Source organism: Protomyctophum parallelum (genome assembly GCF_964188405.1).
Source record: "Protomyctophum parallelum genome assembly, chromosome: 13".
NCBI classification, from domain to species: domain Eukaryota; kingdom Metazoa; phylum Chordata; class Actinopteri; order Myctophiformes; family Myctophidae; genus Protomyctophum; species Protomyctophum parallelum.
Window position 1 is genome coordinate 20,746,243 of NC_139708.1, and position 14,980 is coordinate 20,761,222.

Consider the following 14,980-nt stretch of genomic DNA (forward strand, 5'->3'; position numbering starts at 1 on the left):
AAAAGGCCCATTGCCTTGTGAGGGCCAGCATTTGAATAACAAGTGTTTAGGTTCAGGAATGGCCAACTGTTCAGAGGCCTCGTCACAAGGTCAGAGAGGAACAATAGAATTGGCCTCCATGGTGAACAAGGCAGTCCACACTTGGCTGGCCACGCCTAAAACAAACCGCATTGGTTCAAGATTTTAATATGTTTAATCATTAATGGTAAACTACAAATGTATAGCCTACTTGTTGATGCAATGTTTCATCAGGTGCAGCCTAAACCTGCCCTGCCCAGACAACCACCTGCAGCACTGTTTTCCTTGGGTCAATATTTCGCCTTTATCTCTGGAACAGGCAAACTGAACTTCTGATCTCCTTCAAGCAAGAAACCGCCAAACTAAACTTGTATATCACACACGCAGACGCACACACACGCACACACGGCACTCGCGCACACCCGTCACACACACACGCACACTTCATTGTTTTCACAGGCCGTGTCTTCAAGGCTAAAGGCAGCACGCTGCGTTCAAGGCCCGCCCACAAGGCGTGGCCTGCGTAGAAGTTTATATAGCGTGCCGTGCCTGTAGCTCCATAATACTCCTGAGCTATGAAACGTAACGGGACTACCGCCACATAACGTTTTCCGCGTACTACTGAGAGACATTACCACATGGACATTGTATCTGGAATTCAGTGTGCTGCTGAATAGCGCTTTAATTAGTTATTTATTAGAATTCAAATCATGTTGAAAAACAATGGGAAGACAGCTGTCTCCATAGCCAGCGCAGCGTTTCTCTGCCTCCTCCTGTTGCTGCTGGTGGCTGCGTCGCAGCATCACCGCTTCCAGGTGGCCGAGGATCCCGCGGAGGAGATGCTCCGCTCTCTGCGGAGTCTGGCGCCGGACCACACGAGCCCTGCCGGACCGCAGGCGAAGATCGGATTCTCCGCGTATTTCACCAAACTGTCCCGGGGACGCAGAGAGGCGGAGAAGCCCGCACTGTCCTCCGCATCGCCCGGGGCAGACGCGTCTCCTCCCGCCGAGGACATCAGCGCCAGTGATCTCTTCATAGCTGTCAAGACCACGAAAAAGTTCCACCAGTCGAGGCTGAATCTTCTGCTGGATACGTGGATCTCAAGAAACAAGCCGCAGGTAAATAGAGTCTAAATAAGATTAAGAATATACATTTATGGTAGCCTAATTGTTTTGGGTTCATCCATTAATTCACCCCTTATCTTACTCGCGTTAGAATATTAATGCACGATGTCTATCTATAGGCTGGGCCTACTCTAAGACAAAAAAGAAAAGGTATATCAATCTACCGCTCCCTGAGTCCCTGTAACTCTATATAATTGTTTCTCTGAACTGAGGCCATTGTCCCTGACCCTGTCCCGTTGTGCTTTAACAATGGCCCCGTGCACACATGCAGGTGATGCCTGCATGATAGCCCGGCTACAGTGTTGCATTGTTCCCTTGTTATCAGATGACAGACACACTGAAATAATGGCCACGCAGCCCTATTCCATTATTCCGAATATCCGCTGGGATCTGTCACTTTTATATTCGGGCTCCAAAGTGATGTCCCTGAGAACGATGGGAACAGTTTTCAGCCCACCCACCCTCCCCTCCCTCCCACCCTCCCCTCCCTCCCTATTATCTCCCCTCTTTTGGGCGTCCCCCGTGAAAGCCTGTCGGTGCAATGGATGCTTCACAGCAGCGACTCTGACTGGTGCTGTCCCCTTTCCAGGGCTATAACAAAGCGTCTTTCTGATGGGGGAAGAAAAGCTTTCCCAGCGTCTTGTCTCACTCTCTCCATGGGAACGTGGGAGCCGAGTCTGGGTCAAGCCCATACCGAGGGATGGGAAAACGGGGGGCTTCGCTAAGGGGATGCCTATGAGGGACAAAGGGGTGCATCTGTTGGGAAGTTTGTGTCCTGGAGTATAGCACGCTGGGGTATGAAAATGTGCCTTTGAGACTAGAAGCTCTTTTAGATTGTACACAAAGACACAGTCAACAGAAAACACACAGGCTAGTCAGAGTGATTTTACATCAGCAGCCATGGCTGTCACACATAGTTTTCCAAAAAGTCACTTTAATTGGCTTCGGACATATTCACACCATCCACATTTTTCTTTCTCTCTTTTAAATAGAACATTTCCATCACCATTGTATTCCAAACACCACTGTTTCTGAGCTGAGAGGAATGATCCCTGGATGTGGATAGGGAGAGAGTTGGGCCACGAAAACTGAGTGGACAAGATTTATCTTTCAATATGTCACATCCACTTAGCTAAATCAAAATCAATTCCCACTTTCTGTGCTCATGTGTTGAATACTTACATAACACAGCAAGAACTTCACAGCTCCCAGATAGTTAAATTAACGCGGATGATTTCGCTCGCTGTGTGTATACATAATTATATTATACAACATCAGGTAACTGTTAAGGGGAGGCTCCCAGATTGACTCTGCATGCAGTGTGCGTGGGAACGGGTTGCACTGCAGTAGATGATGTTAGTTATCCCAGCATCCTCCAGCTCTCTAACAGCAGGGCTTAGAGGTTAGGCAGCTGGTGCAAGGCAGAACAGACATAAAGGACAGACTCAACCCACAATGCAAGAGGGAGTTCCTAGAGGAGCACTGCCAGGTGGCCAAGAGAGGGAGAACAAAAGATGGCCTTAATGCTAGCCATATGATGCACCCAATTCCCACACCATATCTACATATGGTCATCGCTGCACTCGTGAGGTCAGATGTGTCGACTGCATGAACACCTGTGGTGGTTTTGATTAGTCATCATGATGATGCCATTGAAAATGCAGGCTATAGCAGGAGGATAATGTTATGTTGCTATAAGTCAGTGGGCATTAATGACATAACAATTGTACCCCACCACCAAAGTTGTTTTTGCAACATTGCTGGCATTTACTGATACAGTGCTATGAGATGCTTGTTGTTTACACACAAAACGGAGACATAAACAAAGACAGAAGAATGACTGCTGCAGGACAGTGAATGTGCCTGTGGGCCGGCCTCCTTTGTCTGGCTCTTGTTATAGCCGAGCCCCTCCAGAGATAAAGGTGGCAGACAGTAGTGGTGAAGAATTTACTGAGCAGCATTTGGGAATGATAAATGCAGAGCACAGAATTGACGATGTTTTTCCCCAGAAAGAATAATGATGTCATGATTTTAACTTCTTCTTAGGAACAGCCAGAGTCAAGATGTTCAGGGGATGACACATGTCTGCCTATTTGGATTCAAAATATCAGGATATACATTTGACTTTGGTAGTGTCAGGACAGTTGGCACACGGATCACAATGGCATTGCGCTGTACGCATTCCACTCTTAATTGAAATTACAGTCATCAGCTAGTGCTCCAGCATAAAGTGCTCATTTAGCTGGCTGATGGAACAGGACTTGGACTATGATGAATAAACAGATCTGTTTAGAGCGGCTCTCTCAGAGAGTGAAAGAAATAGACTCATTATTGAGGTAGCCAATGAGACCTACCAGGAACACCCAGGGTCCTTGAAAAACAAGGGATAGTTTTTGTACTATTATTCAAAGTGACGTTTTCCAAGCCTTTGCGATCTGCCAGGGCAGCCCATATATTTCACTGTTGTGGCAGTTCTTATGCAAGGTCCTGAGTGCTCCATTCACTGGTGCCATCCGCTTCTCTGTTCTGGCTTGTCCTGATTGCCTATACCAGGTCTCCCACTGCAGAACTGCTTTGTCATAATAAAAAAGTGCTGTAATAGCTCACCGTTTGTGAGCTCACAGCCCAGAACACAGAGGGGGGAAACAGGCTGGGTGGGGGCAGTTGTTGATGGAGGGAGGGGGTCTATAGTGCCCTTCCTTCCTGGGGTGCTGGAGTCAGCCAGCCAGGCACCACATTCAGCTCCGCCTGCAGGGCCCTGCCAGGCCTTCCTGTGGTGAGGAGAGCAGTCTCTCTTAACTCTCATCTCCCATCGCTCTTCTCTTTGGCCCCGTGGCCTCACATCTCTTTCTGGGAGTCGGAGAGAGAGTCACACAGACAGCATCATTGTTTTCATTCAGTATGAATTAGTATTCCATAGACGTATAAACTGTGCTCTTTTTTTGGGGAAGTTTCAGTTAGGACAAAGACAGATCAAAAACAAAAAATCTCTTTCCCTTCCCGCAGGCTTCTCTTTAGTTAACTCCTGCAGCTGTATGCAAATGTTGGCAAACATATTTAGAATTTACCCAGTGGAGACTTTACCCAGCATGAAAACTCACGGCATTGTTCTATTCAAGAGGGCCTAGCTAAGTATGTGGAAAGGGGGGTAGGGGGTAGCATAGGGGATGAAGTAGGGGGTGAATGGCCACACACAGATTTCGATTTACTAATCAGTAGTGAGATTCCACCCCCCCCCCCTCTTTCCTCCCAAGCCTTCTCCACTCTCCCTCCTCTTTCTGTCAGTACACCCAGGCAGTCCTGGCAGCTGCCTCAATGATTAGGCTGTCCATTCACTGGGCTTTTAAAGCAAACAGCGCCAGTCTCAGATCCCCTTTACCAGCGAAATCACCACCCTTCCTTAGACAAACACGGGCTCATGGCTCTCGCATCGTGCAGCATCTGCTCAGAGTTTATTCCGCAAACCAATGAAGCCGCCTTGCCCTCCCCCCCCCCTTCCACGGCAGACACAGACATTTAGGAGGAATAGTGTTTGCACAGGCAAACGATGAGTGCGTGCGCATGTCTTTCCCCCCCGGCTGGTACCGACTCAGCTGGCTCTTCAAAAGATGCAGTTGCTGGGTGCAGCTCAGCTCGTGTGGTTGGCGCACGTAGTTGTTTGTCATAAAGCACTCTTTATCAGTCAAACTCAGGGAGCAGGTGAGTCGCCGCTGCACCGTGACCCGGGCGTGCCGAGACACGCGGCGCAGATAAGGCAGCGTGCCGTTCGGCAGGTGCTGTCTGACTCGGCTGAGAGGTGATGGGTAAACAGACAGGGTGGCAGTTAAGTTACACGGCCTGAGGCTCGCCGGCTTTTTCATCCACTCCGCTCAGTCTGAGGTGCAGCCCACCTTGCACCTGCTCAGTCCGAGACGCCATGAAAGATCATCTAATCCCTGCGTGCTCCCTGTGATGTGGCAGTCTTGGAAAGCCCTTTGTTGTGTTCACTCCTTTTGTTACCGATAGCTACTGTTAACTATAGCGCCCGCAGCTTATTTATGCTCCCTTTGTGCTCATAACTTAAACTTCCTCATAAGCCCTCTGTGTTGGTACAATTAAACAAGAAAATTGCATTGGTGGTCTGTATAATACAGAGACTTGTGGCATGCAGCATGCCACATGTTAGGTGAATGCACGTTTTATTTGCATAACATGTTGAACGTAGACAGTGCGTCCAGCGGAATAAGGGGCTGGTTTGGGAGTGAGACAAGGGTGTGGGGAGGGGGTGTTTGGGGGTTCATACCCCCCTTTGTTCTAGGTCTACGATGCTTCGGGGGGGCTGCAAAGTTGCCATGGAGAGAGTGAAACCGAGGACAAAAGGCCTTTATTGGGGCAAGGGCTGTTTAACTCAATGTGTTTTTCACTGCATAAAAGACTGATGATGGATGCAAATCACACCAAGTTAGGAACAAGAAGCACATCAGATGACTGGAAATCAGTTGATCTCGTGACAAAGTTTACTTCAGTTTAATTTCATGCATTTCAAGGGGAAGTTGTGTCATCTCTAGTTTTCTCTCTTTTACAGACATACATCTTCACAGATGGAGAAGATGAGGAGCTGAAAAAGAAAATTGGTAAGTTGTTGTATGCTGACTATGATAAAAGCTGAAATTGGTTCATCATTACGGCCAATTTTAGACATTTTGAAAGCAAATCCTATCTCAATCTGTATGCATAGTTCACTGGTCTTATTATGACTCCAACAAAACATTACATTTCCTAGGCCTTGCAGATCCAACATTTGGCCTCCAAAATAGGGTACTTTCTTGTAACTCTAACAAATAATCTTTTCTCTCATCATCACAGGGAGTCATGCCATCAACACCAACTGTTCTGCAGCCCATAGCCGTCAAGCTTTGTCTTGTAAGATGGCGGTGGAATATGACAAGTACATAGAGTCTGGGAAGAAGTAAGTGCACCCACAATTAGTTTTAACCTTTTAACTTTTGTTTCTTAAAGAAAAAAAAGTTACAATTTTGCACTTTCTGACTGTAATTTCGGTTCTTCAGGTGGTTCTGTCATGTTGACGATGACAACTACGTGAATGTGCGGACTCTGGTCAAGCACCTGTCCCAGTACCTCCACACCCAGGACGTTTACATCGGTAAACCCAGCCTGGACCGGCCCATAGAGGCCACGGAGAGACTATCGGAAAACAAGATGGTGGGTGAATGATTGTTGCCTTTTCCATAATATAATGTACTTCTTCCTGGATATGCCAACTATGGACAATTATGCTATGTTAGACTACAAAGAAAACTAACAATCTCTCTGTCTGCAATATGTTTCAGAGACCAGTCAACTTCTGGTTTGCCACCGGAGGCGCAGGTTTCTGTGTGAGCCGGGGGCTAGCGTTGAAGATGAGCCCGTGGGCCAGGTGAGATTTGGTCAAATGTGTGCACCAGTGATCGTGAATAGCCAGGCCCAGTGGTGGAAAAAAGTGCTCAAATGTTTTACTTAAGTCAAAGTATCAATACTGCATTGTAGAAATACTCTGTTACAAGTACAATTTCTGAATAAAAAGAAGAAGTAGAAAGTGCTTATTTTGCAGAATGTCCCATTTCACAATGTTTCTAATATGTAAAAATCTTTAGAAAATGGCAAATCTACAAGCTCACAACGTGTCATGATGTAGATCGACTATATATTTTCAAATGGCCAAAATGTACAGGACTGAAGTGGTTAGTGTAGGAATCACAATCTACAAAGTAACTACTGACGAAAGTTTTCAAATAATTGTAGTGGAGTAAAAGTCCAATATTCTCTCTGAGATGTAGAGGAGTAGAGTACAGTACATGAGTATAAATGTACTTAGTTACTTAACACCACCGTAAATAGCAGACACGTGTTGTCCTCCTTCGGCGTGCAGAGTGCCGTTGTGTTAACCACGTTGTGTGTCGTGTCTCCTCTTCAGCGGCGGCCATTTCATGAACACCGCCGAAAAGATCCGCCTGCCGGACGACTGCACCGTCGGTTACATCATCGAGTCGGTGCTGGGCGTGCCGCTGACACGCAGCAACCTGTTCCACTCGCACCTGGAGAACCTGCAGCAAGTCTCACGATCTGAAGTTCACAAGCAGGTGAGATGCTCAACTGCTGCTCACGTCATTGTATAGACGTGTTGTTGCAGACAGTATTGAGAATCTTTTTTTGGAAGGTCATTGTGCTCATGTGACATTCGTTATTCTCCTCCCAGATCACGTTGAGTTATGGAATGTTTGAAAACAAGAGGAACATCATCAATTTGAAAGGGGCTTTTCCCGTGGAGGAGGATCCATCAAGGTGAGAGCTATACAGAATATAATCATTTAAATATACCGTATATAGATGTGTCGTACTGTATATATATAGTCTATCTAGAAGCTCGTGACACGTTCGGATCTTGTAGATCGTCTATTTTCACTGTGTACTGTAATGTGTATTAGTAAACGCTTAATCTAAATCTAACCCTCACACCTCTGTGTTTCAGGTTCAAGTCTGTGCACTGTCTCCTGTATCCAGACACACCGTGGTGCCCTCCTCTGGTTGCCTATTAGGGCGACCCCTCTCCTTTCTCATCCTCGTCCCCGTCATGCCTCGGTATCTGAAAGGCTCGTGGGGACCAGCGTTTGGTTATTAGACCATGTGGCTGCTGTATTTTCGCCGCAGTGACACATGGTGTTCAATAGTTTTATTAGGCTGCTGTGCGGCCTCTGCCCTAGGACACTTCCTTCCTGTCTGGTGCCTGGGCTCTCTCCCATTGTTGCAATGGTAGCCAGAGCCAAACTCCTGGCAGGAAGTAGCTTTCAGCGTTAAGCTTTGCAGGCAATCAATTGAGCTTTGTGTTGCAAATTTCGCTTGTAAAATGTAATAATGTATTTGCAATTCTCATAGAATGTAATGCCTTAATGTTCAAACCTTTTGCCAGCTTTAAACAAATAATATTCTTTAGACTTCTGTTTTACGTTTGACCTATTCCAATTTTTTAAGCGATGCAGATGCATCTTTCTGGACTTGTTTAACTAATCATTGTAATTTCTTTGATTGTGAGCAAATCCGTTTTCTTTTAGGCCTTAGTGGTGGGTTTTTTTACTTCTGTTTTTCGCTTTTTAATCTCAGATGACTCCGGACAAACTCCATAATATGAAGACGTTATGCTTTTTTAATGATATCTGTCAGTGTTATTTCTCTCACAATTTGAGCTGGCATTAGGTTTTTTATTTTATTTTGTACAAATGTAACCTTGGGTGATGTAATCTGAGGTATATCAGGATAAAGCACTTTTCCCATTTTATATTTTAGGTTAACAGATTGAATTTACATCAATTGACCATTATATGCATCAGATCTTTGTTAAAACCAACCAACAACCCCTAAATATAATTATCACGATATTCTATTGTATTTAAGAACAGTCCTTGCATTTAATTACAATCAGGGAAACTAATATATGACAGAGATGTTGATTTGGGGTTAACAATCAGATTTTGATTATCTTAAAAATGAATGAATTTGAAAATTGCACAGCTGAGTTTCAAATGAACTGTTGTTTGCTCCTGTAATGATGCTCAACCTAAGAGGCTTAACTGACAAAAAATAGTTTAAGCATGGATGTGTGTCATTTAAGTAGCCCCAAACAGTGACAAGCAACAACAACACATGTTTGAATGTGTGGCATTTAGATATATTGACCACATACCTTTACGCAACACATATTTTTGCACAAAAATATTCCATCCGGTTATCGTTAAAATGAATGTTCTTTAATTCCAGTTTAATACTGCTGAGTTATAGACAGTGTTAAGGCTTGTGACACCCCCCCCCCCCCCCCCCCCCCCACACACACACACACACACACACACACACACAGGTGTCGTCCCCTGTGCATTGACCCACATTGGGTGATACTGTACATCTGCAGCAGTACTGTGTACTGTGCCTTTGTTTATGAACTGTAGTGATTGTACATTGTTTAGAATGTAATTTCCCGTGGCGGTTTACATAATGCTTTTGATGACCTTGATATGGTTTTGTACTGCTTTGAATTGTACTCGATGGCTGTGGTGGTTTATTCTCCAGTATCTGGAGGGTTCAGACAGTTCATTCAAACACTAGCTTCTCAGGGATTATGTTGTGATCCTGGTATTATTGCCATGGGAACCACAGTGGGGCCCAAACTTTGAATAAAGTTGCATAACCACTGAGAAACATTACATATTTGTCTGTGTCTTTTTTAATTTCACTATTTTACTGATTTCATTCAGGTTATAGCTATACAATAACAGTCAGTGTCAAAGGTATACGCTAGTCGTCTTATTATTCTGTCATTGGGTCAAGGAGATGGGAAAAATTATGTGAACTTTATTAAGAAAATGTGACGCAAACAACAACTTCCAAGTGCAAGCACTTTCTTTTCTAGACTGACCCAATACACAGTATGTTTTCCAAACTGTCTTCCCAAGTGTGACGCTGAAAAGCTGGCCCAAACCCAGGGCGTAAATTGTAATGCTAATGGTGCACACTTAAAAGGACTGTCTGAGTCTCTATTTATTATTCTACAAGTGTGGGTATGGGAACGGACATACTGTAATTGCAATAGCAAACACTTAAGAGAAAATACACAGTGGAAACCACCATAGAACAGAAATGTAACAGTTGTAATTTAGCTGACTGGGGTTGTAAGTAGACATGACAGTTTGGTGTACCTCAGGGATTACTGCGTTAAGATGACATGTGGAATTTGTGTCAATTGTATTAGGCAAAGTTTAATCTTGTATCACTCTTGCTCCTCATGGCGGTGCCGTGCCAGTACGTACGACCTAAATATGTTTTCATAGCTGAGAATGTTTCAAAGCTGACAACAAATCAGCAACGAAAATAAAGTCAGTCAAACATTTCTATATGGGCCACACACAATTATTGTGGCTACAGGCAATTCTACGTGTTTTGGCATCCCTCCATGTTGTATATATGAATGTACTGTAAACGCAATAGATAATGAAATATAGAATTACATGAGAGAATGGGACTCTTGCCCTGACAACCAGGGCATTGGCTAGATGCCCTGGTTGTCAGGGCAAGACAAAACTATATGGTAAATTACTGTATAACCTAAATGATGACTTGGTCATGAATTGCTATCTTTATTGAAAAAGTTGTTTTTGTAAGTAAACAACTAAACTGATGCTTGCGCTTACCGTGTGCTGTACATCCATAACTTGCAAATTAGCCTAATTATGACTAACGATAACGAATAGTCATCCACATTTACTTTTCTTCCGCATGGTGCGGTTCTTCTTCCGACTTCCACTGACTGACAGGCTGAATATAGAGTGAGGTTTATCAACCAATCATCACTATGCAAATTAGATAATTGGGATTAGTTTATACAGTCCTGTTTAACGCAGTCTATGATTTTCAAGCCTCTATATAACTTCATTTGTGCCACATTTTGTGTCACAAAAACGGATGGGAGGGTGGGTGGGGGGGGCACATTTTGATTGATGTCTGCTTGAACATGAGATCCAGACACATAAAAGCTTCCAGCTTTTCTCACTGCACATCTCAGGAAGGCAAACCTATGATTATGGTCTGTGGTCTGGATGTTTGCTTGTGTAATTTGTCTCCCACGCTAGGCTTCGCTGACCAATCCTCGACTATGTGAGGGAAGCCGACTGAGTTCAATATCATTTGAGTAATGCAGCCTTGATATCATCTATTTCCTGTGTGTGTGTGTGAGTGTGAGAGAGGGTTAATGACAGGTGAGAAATAACAAGTCCAGATCTGACTGGACTAAGAGATGGTAATCACAGAGCAGTGTGTGACAGGATACTGCAGCACTACACATGGTTATGCTTCTGTGCACCTGCTTGCACGTTATGCTGACATGTATGCGCCGTTGTAGAATGGCGTCCCTTGCAAAAGAACAGCAGATCTAAAAGCTCACAATATGAGATACATATATTATATAACTCAGGATTTATGGTGAGAGATGACTGGAGACTACCGTGAGTGATTTTCTGCCAGTGATTAAGATTATCCGTTATCCAAATATGAATCATGTCCTGTTTACAAAACAGAAATAAAATCCCATATGACTTGTTGATGTTTCTCGGTTTGAATGATCACACTGGTTTAGAAATGAATGACACATTCCTCTACATTTATGGCTTAATTTACTCCCAGGGACAAAAAGAAATAATAGTCGTGAAGTGTCTGCTACCCATGTAATGAAAGGCAAGGTTCCAAGAAAGAACTTCCTTATTGGAGATGACGTTAATTCAAAGCCAGCCGTTATGAATTTTGGTGTGACTGTTTTGTTGGCCCCCACTGCTGAAAGAGGTCTGTATTTGTCTTTTCGGAAACAGAACCCAGTCCTTTATCTATGGAGTCAGATCAGTCTAGAAATTCTGCAATTGTATGCGAAACTCTGTTTTGAAGATAAGATATACCTTTGTTGTTGTTACCCGTGGGGAGATTCTGGTGTCAGCAGCAACAGAAACACAGGATAGGTAAAGATAAGGATAGATGGATAACATCAAACATAAAGTTGAGAAAATCAAATAAATTGTCTCGGATACTAGACATATGTACTCATTAAGATAAATTATGTGCAAAAATATACAATCTATTACCAGTGGATATGCATATGCACAATATTGTACTTTCATCCTCAGTGGATATATGAATGGATGGATGCATCAACAGTGAATATGAGATAATATATATAATTTGTAATGCTACTGACATCTGAGGGCCAGTGAGTACAATCTATCAACAATGAATATGTGTATGTGAATATTAGTGTCTCACAAGTTCTAATTAACAGGCATTTGACACCGTTTGTAATGACAGATTAATTGGATATGTTAATTTTAATCCTTCGGGGCATACCATAGAACACTGGTTGAATCCACCCTCCCTCGTTATCATGTCTAACATTGGGGAGAAACCCTTTTGATCAGAGCTTGTTGGTCTGCGACTGTTTGTCCAGCCGATACAAAAACAAACACCTAGGTGCGATTTCCTGCACCTCCTAAATGAGGTGGGCGGGGATATGTGAAAATTCACAACCCGTTAACTTTACTGTTTGTCTTCGTTTGAAATTGTGACACGGAAGAAAATAGAGGTCTAACTGTGTGTGAAATGGAATACCCCGGAGTGGCAAAGTGGGCCGTCGGAAATTAGCCGGAGCTGGTGGATCCTGACACCAGCTCCAGCTGAACAGATCCGAACAGAGTTGCTGACACGTGGAGGGTGGCGAAACTGCCACTGAGAGGGACATGCCACAGAGAGAGTTTTGATTGATTGATTGATTGATTGATTGATTGAATACTTTGTTAATGGTTTGCAGAAGAAAGCACATAAAAGTACAGTTCAATTAGGGTCTGCTAAGAGGATTTAAACCCAAGAAAGCCTATGGCTTGTTTGTTTCCATTGTGGTATTTCATAATCAATTCGTCGAAGAGAGATAGTGTGTGTGTGTGTGTGTGTGTGTGTGTGTGTGTGTGTGTGTGTGTGTGTGTGTGTGTGTGTGTGTGTGTGTGTGCGTGCGCTCACGCGTGCACATGCGTGTGATTAAAGAGATGGCGGTGACTTGCACGTTGTCGTCGCCGTGACTTTGCCATATTAGCCAGTTTCCAATTAACGTCCCACATTGTCTGCGGGATTAGGAGAGGTAGTGCAATTCTCTGGCCCCACTTGGGAGTTCTCTCTAACAACTGGTCGTGGGCCTTTAATCCTCCTTGGTGTGCTCAAAAGGTTGAGGAATTTACTATAATCCAGATATCACATTTCCTCACAATGAAAGTTCCTGGACTTCAGACGTACCGATACGTTGCTCCGTCATTGTCTTCGAATCAGTGACCCGAGGAATTTTAAAGGCCCGGCTCAACTTGAACAGGTCCTGTTGTGAACAGCCATTTGATCTAACTCACATCTAATGTAATACTCATAATTGAACTGTAGTTTTTGCAACATTGTTCAAATTTAAAATGTTAATTCAAATTGTCAATCTCTTCATAGGTCAAATTTGTCTTTCACTATAATGGACAAGCATGTAGGTTCAAATCCGCAGAGACAAAATTAGCTCAATCAGATCATTTCTTAGAAATGATCTGATTGGCTCTGGCCAGAGCCTTAGATATAGACAGAGTTACGCAAACTGCGTTCACTTCATGGGGCCATGTCCAATGGCCCCATAGCCTACATAGACTTCTATTGAGCATGGGGACAACCCCCTCACCAACTGGGACAAGTCCTGGACCGGAAGTAGGCAGAAATGCATCGGACTCAGGCTACAGCCACACGATTCTTTAGGCTTTCTAGATCCTTTAACTTAAGTGACAAAACAGGCACTGAATGTGTCCGAGAAACGGGAGCAAAGTTTGTCTTTAAACCTCAGCTCAGTCATCGCATTAAAACGATCTGACTTGGACTGACTGCATGCTCTCCTTTCTCTTGTTGAATGGTAATAATACTGACACCTGCTAGTGTGTTGAGTAATGCATATCCCCTCCTTCAACAGTACAGTCATTAGTCTAACAGCAGAGATCAGTATATATTTCTAGAATAGATTTAGATCTATATTGAAATGAGAACACGAATCCTGGCATTGTACTGCAGGGACACTAGATTTACAGTATTCACAACTTTACCGAGGGTGACAAAAGAACAATAGCTTTAAGTACTTCAGCATGATATAATTTAAAGGAATAAGGTCGTGTCACAAAATTAGGAACTGAAAATGATCTGAAGACTGTTATTAAGTGCTATTTTGGCAATAACTTTTGCATACTTACAAAGAAGTTGACAGCGATACTAATGTATGTATACATTACAAATCCAGAGGCAACTGTCGCACACACACACACACACACACACACACACACACACACACACACACACACACACACACACACACACACACACACACTCACACTCACACTCACACACACACACACAGTCACACACACAGCTTTGCATAAATGTAAAACCGGATGCAAATGCATATGAACCCTTCATATCCTAGCTGCAGGCAATGGCATCTTGTCGCTGTAACGGAGCTAAATCTTTCAACAACCACACCAAAAGATGGTTCCAAGTCATCATGATGAACCAAAGTTGTAAAGAGAGATAAAGGGTTGCATTACCCTCGCCTTAGGACAGCCTTGTAAACGTCTCCTCTTTTATAAAGACTATTTTTAAAAACTGAACTGCTGTTAACATTGCTAATATGGAAACATTAATGCTCTGGTATTGAGAGCTGAGCTGAGATCATATGGTCCACCGTCTAATGTGGGTTAAACATGGCCGCCGTGGAGATGGTGGTAAACCACTGGATCATGACACAAGCTTTACATAAGAAAATACTTAAAAATGACCTTCAAAGAAACAGGAAGGAGAGGGATACGCTTTGGACAGATGGAAAGAAAAAAAGTATTTCGAATAGGGAAGGCTTGCATGGCGGCACAATGTCACGGTGAGTGGGAGGAGGGGATTTGGCGAGAAGTTAACTTCCATGAACTGACACGGAGACTTGTTCTGAAATGACTGGTTGGTTTTTCCACACAGCTGAAGAGTTAAAAGGTACAGAGAGGGTCGGTAGAAGAACAGAAGCGACTCCCATAAAGCCATTCATTGGATGCATGCCGCCTCAGACTGGTGTGTAGGTGACGCGCACAAAGGGGGAGCTGGGGTGTGAATAACGTGTGCAATGACACCCAGGATACAGCTGCCTCTCTTTTCAGCCCGACCACAAAGGAGACGAGCAACACGCCCTGCTTCCTTTGACTCCCGTTCCATCTTAAGCATTCTGGCAG

The 14,980-nt window shown here is 43.8% G+C and overlaps 1 protein-coding gene across 1 annotated transcript; it reads left to right on the plus strand.

Annotated features, from left to right (window-relative positions):
- The first annotated feature begins 584 nt into the window (after positions 1 to 584).
- On the plus strand, positions 585 to 9,349 carry lfng (LFNG O-fucosylpeptide 3-beta-N-acetylglucosaminyltransferase). The gene is made up of 8 exons (XM_083780583.1): positions 585 to 1,136; positions 5,707 to 5,755; positions 5,988 to 6,090; positions 6,191 to 6,344; positions 6,473 to 6,558; positions 7,096 to 7,261; positions 7,378 to 7,463; positions 7,651 to 9,349. Exons 1-8 carry the CDS (start codon positions 729 to 731, stop codon positions 7,715 to 7,717), a joined length of 1,119 nt encoding a protein of 372 aa, XP_083636709.1. The 5' UTR covers positions 585 to 728; the 3' UTR covers positions 7,718 to 9,349.
- Positions 9,350 to 14,980: the final 5,631 nt, after the last annotated feature.